This window comes from Giraffa tippelskirchi, chromosome 13 (genome assembly GCF_054371585.1).
Source record: "Giraffa tippelskirchi isolate mGirTip1 chromosome 13, T2T-mGirTip1v1.2.pri, whole genome shotgun sequence".
Classification (NCBI taxonomy): domain Eukaryota; kingdom Metazoa; phylum Chordata; class Mammalia; order Artiodactyla; family Giraffidae; genus Giraffa; species Giraffa tippelskirchi.
This window is the reverse complement of record NC_137287.1, coordinates 78,469,728-78,485,578: the sequence shown is the minus strand read 5'-3', so window position 1 is coordinate 78,485,578 and position 15,851 is coordinate 78,469,728. Positions and strand designations below refer to the sequence as shown.

The following is a 15,851-nucleotide window of genomic DNA, read 5'->3' as shown; positions in this document are numbered from 1 at the left end:
GGCTGTGTGCATCTCTGTGTGGCAGTGTACGTATGCATACGTGCGTGTGGACATTCGTACAGCGTTGAAGCTGCCCAAACCAAAGTGATCGGAAAGAGTGAAATGTGACCAATTCACCTGTGCCGTAGGCGGGGCCGGAGGAAGCCTGTGCCTTTGGCTACAGGTCCGCCTGCTGCCCGGGTGCTGCCCTCCCGCCGGAGAGCAGAGCCTGGAGGCCGCTCTTCGGACGGGGCGGGGCGGAGCGCGCGGGGCGGAGCGATGGGCGGGACGGGGATGGCGAGGCCGCGGGGGCGGGGAGATGGGTCGCGGGGGGCGGGGTGATGGGCGGGGCCGCGGAGAGCGGGGCGGCGGCGGCGGCGGCGGCGGCGCCTCCGGGCATGCTCGGCCGCAGAGGCTGCGAGCGGGGCGGGTCGCGCTGGTCCCCGGCCGGCCGGAGCGGCGGCGGCAGCGCAGGGCAGCATGAGGAAGCTGCTCGGTAAGTCCCGGCGTCTGTCGCCCCTCCTGATTCCCTTCGTCCATCTGGTCCGCTCCCTCGGCGCCCCGTGGGCCTCGCCCCAGCCTCCCGCGCTCGCCCCCCAACTTCTCCAGCCCGGACGTGGGTCGGGTCGGCGCCCTCCCCAGCGCGGGGGGGATGTCTGCACCCTGTCCGGAGCCCCCGGAGCGGCGCCCAGCCCCGCAGCCTCGGGCGGGGGGCGCCTCTCTGCTGGGGGTGGAGGGGACGAGTCCCCGCCCTCAGGTGCCCGGCCCCGGGCTCGCGCTAACCTGTCGGCGCCAAGGGCCGCGGCGGGCGTTGGCGTTCGCCTCGCCCCTCCGCGCTGGGTGGGGACGGCGGGGGGTCGGGAGGCGGGGGTCGCTGCCCAGCTCCCGGCGTCCCGGCCACTGCCTGGGTCCAGCCCACCCCCTTCTTCGCCTGCGCCCTCCGACTTCGCGGGCATCTCTACCGCGGGGAACTGACAGCCGCTGCGTGGGGTCCCCGGGGCCCCCAGTTCTCACTGGCGCCCCTCCTGAACGCTCCCACCCGCGGCTGCTGGGACCTGCCCGCGGGACGTTGGGAGCCGGCGGCCGCGCCTCCGCCCCGCCCCGTCTCCGCCGGGCCCGCGCGCCCACCGCCCGGGGGTCAGGGCCGGGATTAGGGTGCTAATCGCCGCTGCCTCCCAGCCGTGCGAGCGGCGGCCCGGCCCTCCCCCAGCAGGCTGACGCTGAAGCCAAAGAGAGAAAAAGGAAAACAGGGTGGGAGAAAGGAAAGAGCCCCGCCTGAGAGCGCTGTAAATCCGTTAATCAGCCCACTTCTGGGATCCGGAGCCCGCCCGCCGGTCCTGGGTCTCCGCGCGCACCCTGCGTGCCCACACCCCCAGTCGCCATCAGTTCACCCTGAAAACCAGGGATTTCCTAGAAGACCCGACCGCAGTAACCTCAGCACTTACAGCTGAGAGCGCCGCTTTGGCCCCCTGTCACTGGCGCCCCGGATTTTTCTAGGGGTTTGAAAAAGAAGCTGTGATTCCACAACTGAAGAAAAAAATGGGGGAAAAAAAAGGGGGGAACTTTACGCCAGCGCCACCTGGTTACGCCCTAGCCCTTGCTCATCCGCACTCTCTAGGAGTGAGTACTTTGGGAAATTAGCTTAGGCAGGTCGCCACCCCCACACCCCCACACCCTGCCACCCAGTCTCCCATCCCCTGCGTTCCCGCCCCACCCCCATCAGCATCTCCCTCCCCAGATCTGGTCGCCTGGCCTGTCTTCGGGAGAGGGTGGAGCTGTGAGGACCACACAACTAGGAGGTTTTCTCCCTTCCCTGGCTTTTTTGTCTTTTCAGATTTGCAGGTAGAGACCCGAGGGGGGGGGGCGGGATTTAGTGGAGGGTTGGAAGATGGGAGGGGGAGTGCAACGGGGATTCAGGCAGCCAGAAATGCGTGGACAAAAATTGCAGACTCAGTAGTTTGAATGGGCAAAACTTCAGGGAAGTGTCGTCCTAGGTCAGGTAGTTTTAGAATTTAAGATAACTGGACTAAGCCCATCCAGCAAGGCAGAGGCGAGTGTAAAGTTTTTCTGGAAGTTTCACGCAGATTCTATTTCCGGGAACTTGTGTTGGCTTTGATGTGACCTGGGAAGTGTGGTAAATTCATTTGGTTTTCCATAATGTTCTGTGGGTTTGGACTTTATGTTTACCTTGATATTAGGTGTCTAATTCTTGGCCACCAGCTGAACAAGCCTCCTGAAGGGCTCCAAGTGTTACTCAAGGCCGGCAGCTTATAGAAAACGGTTTCCCTCCCACTGGAGGGGTGAGCAAATATTTATTGAACAGAGGCCTTCATCTACAGTGCCTTCCTCCCGCCAAACTTCACCCTCTGCTGCAGAGATCGGAAAGTCAGGCTCTTGGCAGGCCCAAGAGATTTAGGGGGATTGGGTGGTTGGAGGAAGCCAGTGCCAGAAAGAAAAAAAATTTGTCTTTCCACCTCCTTGGAACATAACTTAAAATGCCCAGGTGTCCATATGCTTTGGAGGGCTTGACAGCTAATCACAGTTATCTAATTAGGCATCTGAGCAAGTCACAGATTCCAGAAACATTTGGCTGTAAAATTTTAGCTATAAAAGGTAACTGGAGATTGGAGGTACACAGGAAAATAAATAAGGACCAGTTTTTCAATTAAAAAAAAATCTTTGAAAAGATGCTGGAGTCTAACTTTTTTAATGCAATTTAAAAATAAATCCTAGAAATGGCTATCAGCAAAGAAAACCCAAGGAGTCTGCGCCCCTGCCAAGTCCTCATTGTCCTTGCTGCAGAGCCCAGTAAACACCATGGGGCTGTAGGAGCCCAGAGTTTCTCCAATAATGAGCTTGGCGGGACTTCATGCTAATTGATCTAAAGAGAGTTTAGAACACGGAGCGTGGGATTGAGACAATTGTTCTGTTGTGGTTTTTCTTTCCAGAGGCAAAGACCATGTCTCTGAAATCCTCCAGGCCGATCGCTGAACCCATCACTGCAGTTCATTTGGTTTTTCAGCAGATGTTGTTTTTCACCTTTTGGATGGCAAGGGTTATCTCATTCACTGAAACTTTGCTGTTGGTCTTTGTTGTGAGGTCTGGCCGACTTCAGGAATGCTGAGGGGCACTCAGTTGCTAAAGCCAGCCGGCCAGCAGGCTGAGAACAGTCTCCAATGCCTTGATACAGCCTTTAAACCTTTCATGTCACTGGATACAGGAACCGCCCTGATGCTAAAACCTCAATTACCTTGATTTGAATTTTCGGTATTTTGTTTAAAATTTGACTTTTTACCTTAACTTTCTTTGACCAAATATATTTCCCAGAAACTATCTATAGATAATATAGTTGAGAACAGCCTGGCCCAAATGACAAAACCTTATTATCAGACCACCGAATAGCCTTGTGGTTTGTTGCTTTCTGGTTATCTCTCTGGAGTTGCTTATTCAGCTTGCTTTTTTTCTGTATGGAAATGTAAGAATTTAGATACTATTATGAAGACACTAAGATAAATATTTCAAAGAGGAGGGGGGGGAAAGGGAGTGAGAGAAAGCAACCATACATAGGAAGACTAGTTGGAGAAATAGAAACCAGATGGTTATCTCTTGACACAGTGGAGTTTGAGGGAACTTTTACTTTCTAGTTAAACACTGAATTTTTCAGTGTTTACCTCTGGAATAATGTTATAGAAAATGAATAATGTAAGAATTATACGAGTTCATTTAAACTTTGACATTTTGATAAAACCTTGGCTGTTTTATTCTAAAGATATTTAAAAGCAAAACTAGTGTATTGTAAGTTTAAGAGATTATTTTAAGAGATTATCTTTATGTGTGGTGGAATTTGACGTCTGTGATGATAGTGGAATTTAATTCTAACGTATTGTAAGTTTTACAGTTGTTTTTGCAAATAGTCAACAATTCCAGAAGATGTAGAAAATGTTACCCAGTTTCAATCCTCTTTTCTTAATGACTGCTAATCTTTCAGAAATGTTAATGAGATGCTTAGAGTCTCTTAAAAATGGTTGAGGTCTCCAAAGCAGTAATTGTGTGATAGAATTTAGAGGTGAAAGAAGACAGGAGAGCGTTGAGTGTGTGTGAGTGTATGTGTGTGTGTTCATACAGGTGGTAGGGGAAGAGACAAAGAAGTTTAAAAGGTAATATTTACAAAAAAAAAAGGAAGTCCATAATGTTTGGCACTGTACTTTCTTCTCTTTTTGAATCAGTGCCTTAATACCAACCCAACCCAGCAAGGTTAGCTTTCCAGGAAACTTTTGATCTTAGACCCAAGATTTCCATCTCTTTTTTGGTTTCATTTTTTTGTTTGTTTTGTTTTTGCCACCTTAAAGAAACTTAACTCCGAGATGGCTGCTCCACTAAAACCACAGCTTCACCGATTCAATATACTTTTTATGTCTTAGGAGATTGTGACCACTTGAGGGCCCTGGCAGAGGTGGGCATCCCTCTGCAGTGTGGTGACGACAGTGTGTGAGAACTTACTGTCCCAGAACTTCAACTCTTGAGCTCTTTATTTAATTATTAAGACTGGAAAGGGAAATGGCAATCCTATTGCTCATAATAAAATCCATGACTCGGCCATCCAAGAAAACAAAAAAAACTGTAAAGAGTATTGAAAATCCGTACATCAATTAGCAGCCTGCCTCAGTCTGGTTTGTTTTGTATCTTGGCTATTTATCTCTTGTTTAAAGAAAGTACTTTGTTGTATGTTAATCACAACATTAGACCGAAAAATTGTCAGTTGAAGAAATATTTATAGTCAACTGCCAACAATTTGAGGGACTAATTACATCTTAAGGTGGAATGTCAGTGAATACAAGAGAGAAGCCTTAGGTTTTCTAGTACCAATGTCTCATCAGGACCTTTAGAATGCTACTTGGAATCTTGTATTCAATTTTATCAGCAGATTGGGATTTTAAGCCTGCTAGATTCAGGTTAAGTATCTCTTGGTAGCAGATAAGACATAAACACCATATCCTAAACTCTTCGAACCTTATGTAATTTACTCTTCATTTATTCTTCTCTTCTGTGTCTCTCTTATTCTCATTGAGTCTTGAAATAGGCAACATGTTTTTGAAGATATTTTCTCCTAATCTTTACTACATGTAGCTTTTTGTTAAGTTCTTTTTCCCCCTGATGATGAAATAGTAAGTATAAGAAAATGCCACTACTTGACCATTTTTTGCCTGTAAAATGGTTCATATGGTTCGATCTAATATATTTCATGACCCAATATCTTAAATACAGGAAAGTATAAATAAGGGCATTTTTTTTAAAAGCTTAGAATCCAGTACCACTGTTGTTATTTTGGTATATTTCCTCTTGGTGTTTCTCCCCATACTGTATTTGTATGTATTTAGATGGAATTGGTATTATATACGCTGAATCTAGGCTTTTGTATCCTGTCTTTATTATTTAACATGGTGCCATGAGCATTTTCTCCTGTACCATTCAATATATGAAAACATCATTTTATACACATGTGTGCATATTATAATCTTTCGCATGGAGGTACTAGAATTTTTTAGCCATCCCTTAAATGACTGTTTAATCTAGCTTAAAAAAAAATTATCATAATTAAAACTTGGGTAAGTATCCTTATATAAAACTTTGTATGTATCTCTGATTATTTCATTAGGATGAATCTCAAGAATTGAGATTATTAGTCTATAGGGTTTCAGATTTTTAAAGATTTGGCAGCATTAATCATTTTTCAGAAAGGAAATAGCCATTTACCTACAGACCTTCCCCCCTCCCCCCAACCCCACTCATACACTCACGAATGGGAGAACCCTGACAGCTCATTCACCGTGCCCTCAACAAGAGCTATTGCTTTCTAGAAACTTCAGTAATGTGAGACATGAATAGTGGCTTTGGGGTTTAATTTGCATATCTTTTATCTCAGGTGAGGGTGAACATTTGTTTGATATTTTTAATTGAGTATTTGTCTCTTTCTTAGTTTGCAGTTCTAGGCAGATGTTAAAAAGGAAGAAAAGTGCTGGTTGATTTCATGAGTTTATTAATATTTTGTTTCATTTCACTGTCTTGAGGAGCCTGAAAACCATCAATATGGAAAGAAAACATTTTTACAGATGGGAAGGGAGCGGGCAGCGGAGCCTGTGTAGATAACATTCATTTGCGAGGCTTGACCTCTAGTGATGAGGGCGCCTGTGACTTCAGTAACATCTCCCAGCTTAAAAGGTCCAGAAGGGAGGGTGTTGATGGGGGCTTCTTCTGTATCTCCATGTTCTCAGAGCCCAGGGCCTGCACACCTGGTGCAAAGCAAGTTGCAGTCAGTGGGCGTGGCTGCGTTCCAGGTCTCCTGGGATGGACAATGCTGAGTGGTGGACTCCCTGGCTCTCCCCACCTCCACCTCCTTTCACTCTGTGGCCGCTTAGCTCTGCTTTCTGGGCTGGCCTCTGTGTGGGTGCTGCTAACCAGGCCAAGGTCAGAGGGTCTATCTTCCTGTGACCCAGTTAGCTTTGTTCTGTGTCACGGCCACAAGCTGTATTCTCTCCACCGAGATAACTGACTGAGAAATGCATGCTGCTCATCACAGGGAAGAAGAGGCCAGAGAGGGGAGCCGTCTCTAGAGCTGGAAGGACCCAGAAGATCCTCTAGTTCAGCCTTCTTAATGCACTTTTTGGGAAGAAGACTGAAACCCATAGGTTCTCCTAGGCATTGTCTTAGGCTCAGTTCCCACAGCAGTTGTGTATTATGCCACCATGGAGGGATGGAAATTCATCCCTACAGCGAGGGGGTGGACAATTCCAGTCCATTCCCAAATGCTGTGAGCTGTTATCAGCATCCCTTCAGCCTGAATAGAAAGGATACGGCTGATAAGGACAGAACTTAGAAGCCCACCACACCGGAAGATGGCTTACTGTGGTCTCATTCAGGTTCTCTGGAAAGGACAAGAATTCTGATGAAAAGCCATTGGAGAATGATCTGGGCACAAGAACATTTTGCAGGAACAAGTTGGTTAAGTCAAAATCAAATGACTGTCATCATCTCCAACCAAGTGTTGTTTCCAATTTCTTTGTTTCTCATAACGAGAGGACGATTACTTTAGTCACCAAGACCAAAATTCACTGTACTTCTTTCCTTGGAAGTTACACTCATCAGTTTTCTGTTTTCTTATCCCCCACCCTGCCATCCACCCACTCACATTACAGTAGAAGGGACTATTGTGACTATTTGTCCACACATCTGTTCTGTTCTTCCCACGTTATTTCTTCACTCTCCTGCCAGAGTCACTGTAAAGCGCCTTTCCTTTACCTGCCCAAACCCTCCGGTGGTTTCCCACAGTCCGCTCATTCAAGTCCAGATCGTATTAACACTGCAGAGAAGAGTGGCTATTACTATGTAGATCATTTTTTTCTCTTAGACCTTAGTTTTTCACAAAAGTTACAAGCTCCCCTCCCATTTCTCATAGATGTAGTTGTCTGCTTTTCAGCTTCACACAGCAGGTTTCATGAGAACTCCAGGTCCCTGATGGAGAGCCTGGAACCCCAAATAATTGAAGAGGTCTGCTGAAGGTCACAGAGCATCATGTGGTGTATTTGTGAATGAATCATGTTATTTGAGTGTTTAGAAGTCACTGCTGGTATTGCCATCAAGACATTGCAGTGAAGTGAAGCATCAACCTTGTGTGTGTGCACGTACGTGTGTGTGTGCATACTGTGTATGCGCTTAGTGTGTACAAGGCAAGGGTCACCTCAAAGAGCCATCCTAGCCCAAGAGAATAAAGGAGATTTCTCATTTTTATTATTGTATTTCATCTTCATGCCACCATGCCTTCTATCCTTTCTTATTTATGTTTTATGCATTATTTGGTAAACTGGGAAACTTTTGTTCCTATTAAGGAAGGAAATTTAGAGCCTAAAATAGTAGCATGAGCTTTGAAGCTAGACAGACCTTGGTTTGACCCTTGGATCTACGCCTACAAGCTGTGTAACCTTGGAGTCTCTGCCTCGGTTTTCTTGTCTGTAAGATGGAGACGTTCATATCTACAGCAGAACAGTTCCTGGGAGTGGAAAATAAAGAGTGCCAGGCAGCCAGCAGAGTGGCTGGCACATCACGGATGCTCGGGGGATGGATGATGTTGTTATCTCTCGTGCGCTGCTATTCTGAGCTTAGAGAACAGGCTCTTCCTTCTCTTTGTATAAAGAGTTAATGGGGGTGGTGGCCGGGTGGGGGGTATAAATTAACCACGAATTGGAAGATGTTCTTGATGAATTCATTACGCATCTCCTGGAGGGCATTTGAGCATCTTACCACTTATCCCAAGCATCCTCAAGGGGGAAAAAGTGATCGACTATAAATCTAGTGATGTGATGAATCAATAGAAAAAAAACCCAGCCTGGGAAGCTCGGCTGTTCAGTATTCGTTATTCCTCCCCCTGGGTTCCCCTTTAAACCACCTAACTTGGAGCCTGCGTGCCATAAGCATTTCTCTTTGGGTCTCCTCTCGTGACTTTAATCTAATTTAAACCAGTCCTGTTGAGGTGAACAAGAGAACTGTAGGCTAAACACAGACCTCTCACCCAGCTCTGTGGTGTGTTTTATTTCCTTCACTGTTTCTTCCATTATGTTAGTTTTGACACTTGTAAGTGTGCATTTTCATAACAGAACAGAGGGGGAAAAGCTACAGTTTGCATTTCGCTTAACTTTTTTGGTGTGTTGTTATACACTGAGCACAAAAGTGTTCTCCTATAAAAAGAGACTTGTTGTAAATAAATCCAGTTTGCCTTCTTTCTGTACACTGTCTACAGAGTTTGCTTTCATCAAATGACTGTGTCGCTCAACTCAAGTTGTATAACCAGGTGAGAAGTTCTCTGAGCCGGGGTTCCGGATCTGTTGTTGTTGTTTAGTCGCTAAGTTGTGTCCAACTCTTTGCAACACCTTAGACTGTGTCTCACCAGGCTCCCCTGTTCAGGGGATTTCCCAGGCAAGAATACTGGAGTGGGTTGCCGTTTCCTTCTCTGGGGGATCTTCCCAACCCAGGGATCGAACCCACGTCTCTTGTGTCTCCTGCATTGGCAGGCAAGTTCTTTATCACTGAGCCACCTAGGAAGCCCAGGTGCTGGGTCGGGCCCGGGTTTCTCTTTGGTATCATCGAGCAATGCCACCAAGTCCAGTAGGAATTACCAGCCTGACATCCTAATAGTTACTAGATACCACATACTTGTCTTTGGAGTAAGTGGCTGATCCATCTATTTTACAGCTTAGAAAACTGAGGCTTGGAAGTTAAGTCCCTTGGTAACAGCCGTCTACCAAGCAGAAGCTTGATAGAAGGAAGCCTTTCTATCAAGAAAGCACACCAATCTGCTCCATTTTCACTCAGATCAGGTAGGAGGAAGTCTGCAGGCAGGTTCTACCTGAGATGAGAAGAAACAGCTGAACACACGCCACCCAAGAAAGGAGACCCACCAGGACACATGTCCCTTCTGCCAGACTGTCAGGTTTTTTATTAGGGTGGTAGGGTTTTTTAAACTGCTTTCTCCGTTTTGTCTTTGAAGTGATGGGCTTACTCCAGGAATATATGAGGCAGAGAATAGTGTAGGAAAAGATGAAAAGAGCCATAGTGGACTCAAAAGAGACAAAAGTCTGCTTCCTGGCTCTTTCAAACCAAAAAGAGAATAAAAGTGGCAGTACTGTAGGTACAGTTCATCCTGAGGGTTCCTGGGCACCTTCACGATGCTGGCTTTATCTGTCAACCAGTGATGCTGTGTTCCGCGAGGCCTCGGGTCTCAAGCCCCAGGTGGATCACAGGTAGAGGAAGGAAGCAGGAGCCAGGACTTTCCCTTCAGGAGATTTCTTTCTTTTCATCTTATGCTCTTAAGAATTGGAAAGCAGCTTCACTTAGTTGCTGTGACTTTTCTTGGAAAGGAAATTTTTGATCAGATAGAACAGCTGTATTTTGCTGTTGAGAACAAAGCAAGGAACTCGTTAAGGAATTTCTGATCGATTGATGGGATCGTTGAACTGGACAGAATTTCAGGGGTCATCTAGTCCAGCATCCTGACCAGCACAGGATTGATTTCTCCATTAAAGGGAAGTCGCTCAGTCGTGTCCGACTCTTTGCGACCCCGTGGACTGTAGCCTACCAGGCTCCTCCGTCCATGGGATTCTCCAGGCAAGAATACTGGAGTGGTTTGCCATTTCCTTCTCCAGGGGATCTTCCCGACCCAGGGATCGAACCCAGGTCTCCCACGTTGGAGGCAGACGCTTTAACCTCTGAGCCACCAGGGAAGTCCGATTTCTCCATTAGTGCTTTCCAAACTCTGGGTTCTGATCAATTACTGCGACATCAAATTTAGTGTGTAGTGACCAGCATTTTTCAAAAGTGAAATAGAATAGAAAATATTACAGTGCCCCTCAGGATGTGAGGGTAAATATGTGTGCACACCTTCAGTGGATTGCTGTAAAAACAACAGAATTTGCAAATTCATTGCCTTGACCTCCGCTTAAGACTCTCCCAGCCAGGAACTTGATGGACTGTTCTGTTAACATGAGTATTTCTTTTTAAATAATTTTATTTATTTTTGGCTATGCTGGTCTTCATTGCCGTGAGGGCTTTTCTCTAATTATGGCGAGCGGGGGCTACTCTTCGTTGTGGTGTGCAGGCTTCTCATTGCGGTGGCTTCTCTTGTTGCAGAGCGCAGGCTCCAGGGTGTGCGGGCTTCAGTAGTTGCGGCTCCCAGGCTCTAGAACACAGGCTCAACAGAGGTGGCGCACAGGCTTTGTTGCTCCAAGGCATGTGGGATCTTCCTAGACCAGGGATCGAACGCGTGTCTCTTGGCGTTGGCAGGCAGATTCTTTACCGTCAAGCCACCAGGAAAGCCCAGCATGTGTATCCTTATCTTAATTGTCTGCCCTGCATTTAGTCATAGAATGAATGAATTACTGAAAGTGGGCTCCTTAGTCTCTGGTCCTTGTGTTCTCAGGATTCTGTCTCTGAGAATGTATCTGGGCACCAGCACTGCCTGGACCACTCTTATTAGATGTTCTACTCTGAGTATTTGATGCAAGGTGGCAAAGTAGCAAAGGAAGACATTTCTTATGTGAACTGGCTGGAGAAGCATCCTTACAGGGTGACCTCACAGCACAGCTTCACCCTGAAGGGTTTCTTTGGCTTTGACGTGCTCTTCCAGAGGCCATCCTGACCCCCTGAGACTGGGTGAGGGTCCCGTGTTCTCCTTCTGTCCTTGTCCCCATCGCAGTGCTGACACCATGGGGAGCAGGCAAGCTCCCGTCACTAACACACGCATGTGCCGTGTTTCCTTGGCCTGTTCTCCTGCTGTCGCTGCAGTAAACTTCTCAAGAGCAAAGAATGGGTCTCGTTCGTCATTACTGTGTAAGTGCCCGGTGTGTCCCAAGCCCTCAGAATGCGTGTGTGCCCGTTCTGCCCCTGTGAAATAACATTTGCTGTCCTCAGTGACTCGGATGGTGACAGAAGTACCCCTTCCTGGAAGACAGGTGTCTGGGAGATAGAAAGTGGGCTTGACTTTGGGAATCAAGTCACAGTCCAGGTGATCCACGAGGAATCAGGAAACAGCCCAGTGGTCACAGCGAATAACTACGGTGAAAGCTTTCCATGAGGACAGGTAGCCCTTCAGAGATGGACACACCATTGCTACGTGATAAATGCTATCTCAGATTGTGTGTGATTTATGCTTTTACGTGTACTTACATAGCCCTTGAGAAGCCTGGCATGCTTCAGTCCCTGGGGTCACAAAGAGTCGGACACCACTTGGCAGCTGAACAGCAACATGTGGCCCTTGGAACAGTCTGGGAAGACAGATGTTAGTGGCCCTGCTATTTTGCAGATTGGAAAACTGAGGTTTGGTGCAGCTAATGACTTGCTCCCCGGACCACCGCTGGGGCTGGTGTCAGCACCACCTGGGGATGAAAGGGCTCACGCCAAGCCCGTGCTGTTTTAACTCGAGTGGCCCTTGAACAACTCGGGTTTGACTTGCGCGGGGCCAGATTTTCAGTAAGCACCTGCTTACAAGGTACGAGCTGGCTCGGCCGAGGCTTGGTTGAACCTGTGGCCGAAGAACCTCAGATACGCATATGGAGGGACCCCGTATACAGAGGCCTGACTGAAAAGTTTACCCTCAGATTTATGATGACCCGGGTGTTGGTGCCACGAGGGCCCATCATACACACGCGCACCTTTCCATGTTGTGAAATACCACGTTCTAATAATTTACACTTAGGTCCAATTTTGTTGTGTGCTTCTCTGAATAGCAGCCCTTTGGGGGGTGGGTGGGGGGTGGCCTCGAATACCTTTGATTTGGAAGGCTGCTGCCTTAGGGCTGGGCAGGGACTTTTGAAAGGACTCCTCTCCTCCTCAGCTCCTTGGCATCCCCTCCTGGCGGCTGTGGGACTGATGTGTTAGAGACACGCTGGTCCATCCACGGTAAGGAAGGATGCTACAGGAAGAATGCTGAATGCAAAAAGGACTGGACGGGCCACGTGGCTGTTGAAAAGTCTGTCTGCTGGGAGTGGCGATGTTTGGCATGGGGCTGGAAATAAGGTAGAAGCTAGACTCTGAGCTGGGGTCCAGGAGGTGGTGGGTGTCGGCCAGAGGAAGGAGTTCTCCAGGGATTGGGGGCACCCCTCATCTGAGCCATGGGGCCTGTGCTGCGGGTCATCCCCTCTCGTGGGGTCTGCACCCCGAGTGCTGAAGCTGGTGTGCTTCATCCTCCTGCCCGCCACAGTCTGCTGGCCTCTGTGAGACCAAGTTAAAAAAGTCCCCCTACATCAGTACACGTTTGACCTCAGATCTGTAAGGTCAAGGACAGTTCTTACGAGTTTGTATAAAAGATATTCATGGCTGGGCCTGATTTGTTGTACCATTTAAGGGTTTGAAAAGTGTACTCACCTCACAGACAGAGGCAGCATGGACCAGCTCGCCTATCTCCTGGAGGACAGTGACCCTCAGGCGTTTTTCTGGAAGGTCATTGCTTCTTACCACCCTCATAGTGGATTCTGTCATGGATGCTGGCCTGCTCCTCTGTGTAATGGGTGGCCAGCTGGGGTGCTGTGAACTTTGCTTTGTTTTTAAAGAGCCTGATGTAGTAACAGAAAGAAGCTGAATGTCCTCAGACCTGAACTCTAACCATGGTGCCAACTGTATGTGTGACGTTGAGTCTGGGGACCCACAGTCTCACCTGCAGGATTCTGTTGCTGTGTCATTTCTTTCCTCTTGGGATGATTATACCCCGAATCTATTTTAAATATTAATTCCCCATCTCATACACACGTGCAGTTTATGCAGTGAACTCCTAATCATTCTTCAAAACCTAGCTCAAACATTACTTTCTCCCACTGTGCCTTCATTCAACAGTGATTTATTGAGCATGTACTGTGTGCCGGATGCTGGGGGCCTAGCATTGAATGAAGCAGACCTTGCCTCGATGTTCTCGCGGCCCTGGGTTTGTGATGGGGTCCCTGTCCTCTGCAGGCCCAGCCTGGGGATCAGAACAGTGGACTCAGAGAACAAATGCTCACCCCTCTGGTCCTGCCATTTCTCTGTCCATCTTGTGCCAGCCCCTAGAAGACGTGGAGCTGGAGCGCAGCACTGGGACTAGTTGAGTTGCTGTGGAGATGCTTCTCCTACTACAGTCCCTGCAGGAGCGTGTGGATTTTCCATAACGTGGGGACCTGATGGAGAACCAGAGGCTTCCAGAGCCTGATCCTTCCTGCCCTCTCCATGCCGACAGCAACTTGGCTGTTGCCCGAGCCCAATGTGTGCCGAGGACCAGCACAGTCAGCAGGATCCTGTGATGAGCCCCGGGGAAAGGCCCCACCGGCAGGAAGCACAGGGGCCCCCCTTTCACCTGCACTCGGGAGCAGGCATTTCCTGGCCATTGTTTGCAGGGGCTGCTGCTGCTGATAGTTGCTATTTCCGTCCAGCAGCCAAGAGGGGCTGGAGCAGCCGTGTTCTTCCAGGCCCGCCTCTCCTGTGCAGCTCACCCAGGCCCGCCTTGTGGCCCCTGCGGAGGCAGTGGCAGGACTGACCAAGCTGCCTCCCACCCCATTAGCAATGGTGGTCTTGGGAGAGGAGATGCCCCCTTGTGAAAATAAACGTGGCAGCCCCACCTCTGCGCACAAAGGTGCTTTCACGTAGGTTCCCTGTTCACTTTCATTCTTCTTGGCTGGCGCCATTGTCTTAGGACCGTGTGTTTTTGATCTTTGCTGCTGTTGAATTCATGCACCCTGGCAGGACTCCAGTGTGAACACCCTGGGCTCAGAGATGCAGACCGTCTCCCCAAGATAAACTGGAGAGAAATCTGATTCTTCGAAGTTTGGTGTGGGAAGAAGTTTGGAATTGTGTGGGGCACGGGCTGTGTAGGCTTGGTTAGCCTTTCTCATTATGAGCCGAAAGACTCAAGATCTATTTTCGGTGGCTCATTACCCACCCAGATTGCTTCCGCCAAAGTGCATCATAACCCTGGGTGGATTAAAGATCTTGCCCTGCCCTTTTGGTCCAAAAGGTGTGTCTGTGAGATGAAAGTGGGGAAGATAATAAGATGGAGCTGGCAGCTGGGGGTTTCTCTTTTTAGCAGCATGGAGTAGTAATTGCGGCTTCCGAGTCTCTTTATTTTGACCTCTCTCCTGTGTGTGTTGTCTTTAGAGGTCTGGGGCAGGGGACACTGGTCATCATTCCATGGCTTAAATGCTATTCCGGACTCTCCTGCAAGTGGTGGCCGTCTGGGGAAGGGTCCCCAGAGTCACTGCCCCATCCTGGCTCCGTGGAATCCAAGATCAAATGCTCCCTCTCTGGTCCAGAAGGGACCATCTCACCCAACCCCAGGAGGGCAGCCCTCCTGCCTCTACCCTCTGCCTGAGTGAGACGGAGAAGCCCCCTCCTCTTCTCTTTCTCTGCAGGCACCGTGACCAGGGTGCCATGTGGTCAGGATCCAGGAGGGAGGAGGTGCGGGAGCCCTCGGGGCATTGTCTACGGCTCACAGACTCTCCTTGTCCCCACAGCGTGGGCCCTGCCACCACGACGGTCCCTGCGGTGGCGCTTTGATGCGGCCAGAGCACTATGTACAGTGTCGAAGACCTGCTGATCTCCCACGGCTACAAGCTGTCGAGGAAGTTGCCAGCCCCGCACGAGGATGATGGCGAGGGGCGCCAGCCCACGAGGACCGCGGCGCCCTCAGGCCCTGGCCTGCTGAACGGCTGCGATGATGGCCCTGCCGCCCTCCCCCGGAGCAAGGCATCGCCGGGGACGGGCCTCCTGAGCGATCCCGAGAGCCGCCGCCTTGGACCGAGGGGCCACGGGGAGCGTCCCAGCGCTGCTGCCGCTGCCAGGATCTCCGAGGCCGGGTAAGCTCCACCAGGACCCGCCAGTTCCCTTGGCCCCGGGGGTCTGGTAACAGGTGTACGCATGCATCTTGGCCACCGTCTCTGAGTGGCCAGGGCCTGGGAGGGAGGGGAACTGAGTTCTTCCCTGGAGCATCTTCCCTGGAGCATCTGGGATGCTCCGTGGCGCCCAGTGCAGGGTCGGGTGCGTGAAGCCTTCAGCACACAGTGACGAGTGAACGGATTCTCTCCTGCCAACATGGCATTTTAATCCTCAGCCTCCTTGTTCCCTCATAGTCTCTTCATGTCTCCTCAGCCAGGAATCATTTAAAAACTCTAGAAAGGCCAGTTTATGTCAGGCACACACTCCAAGCACATCCAGTCTCCTTGTTAACACGTTCCAATACCTTATAGAGTTGAAACACCTGTACGTACCTGAAATACAGATGCGTTCCAGTACCTTGTACATTACAGCGTTGAGAGACGCCTGTGCTCCCCTCCACTTGGGCAAAAGCAAACCTCTCTTCTGTCATA

General features: G+C 49.4%; 1 protein-coding gene across 5 annotated transcripts in view; it reads left to right on the top strand.

Moving 5' to 3' along the window:
- Positions 1–326: 326 nt before the first annotated feature.
- The window catches only part of JCAD (junctional cadherin 5 associated), a 37,744-nt gene continuing 22,219 nt past the window's right edge, over positions 327–15,851 (top strand). For 2 of the 5 annotated variants that reach the window (XM_081553984.1, XM_081553982.1), the window contains exons 1-2: positions 327–475; positions 15,000–15,341. In XM_081553984.1, the coding sequence (XP_081410110.1) occupies positions 15,058–15,341 (284 nt within the window). In that variant the 5' untranslated portion in view covers positions 327–475; positions 15,000–15,057. Of the gene's footprint in view, positions 476–14,980; positions 15,342–15,851 lie in introns of all 5 variants that reach the window. The other 3 variants (XM_081553985.1, XM_081553983.1, XM_081553987.1) reach the window with 2 other exon arrangements.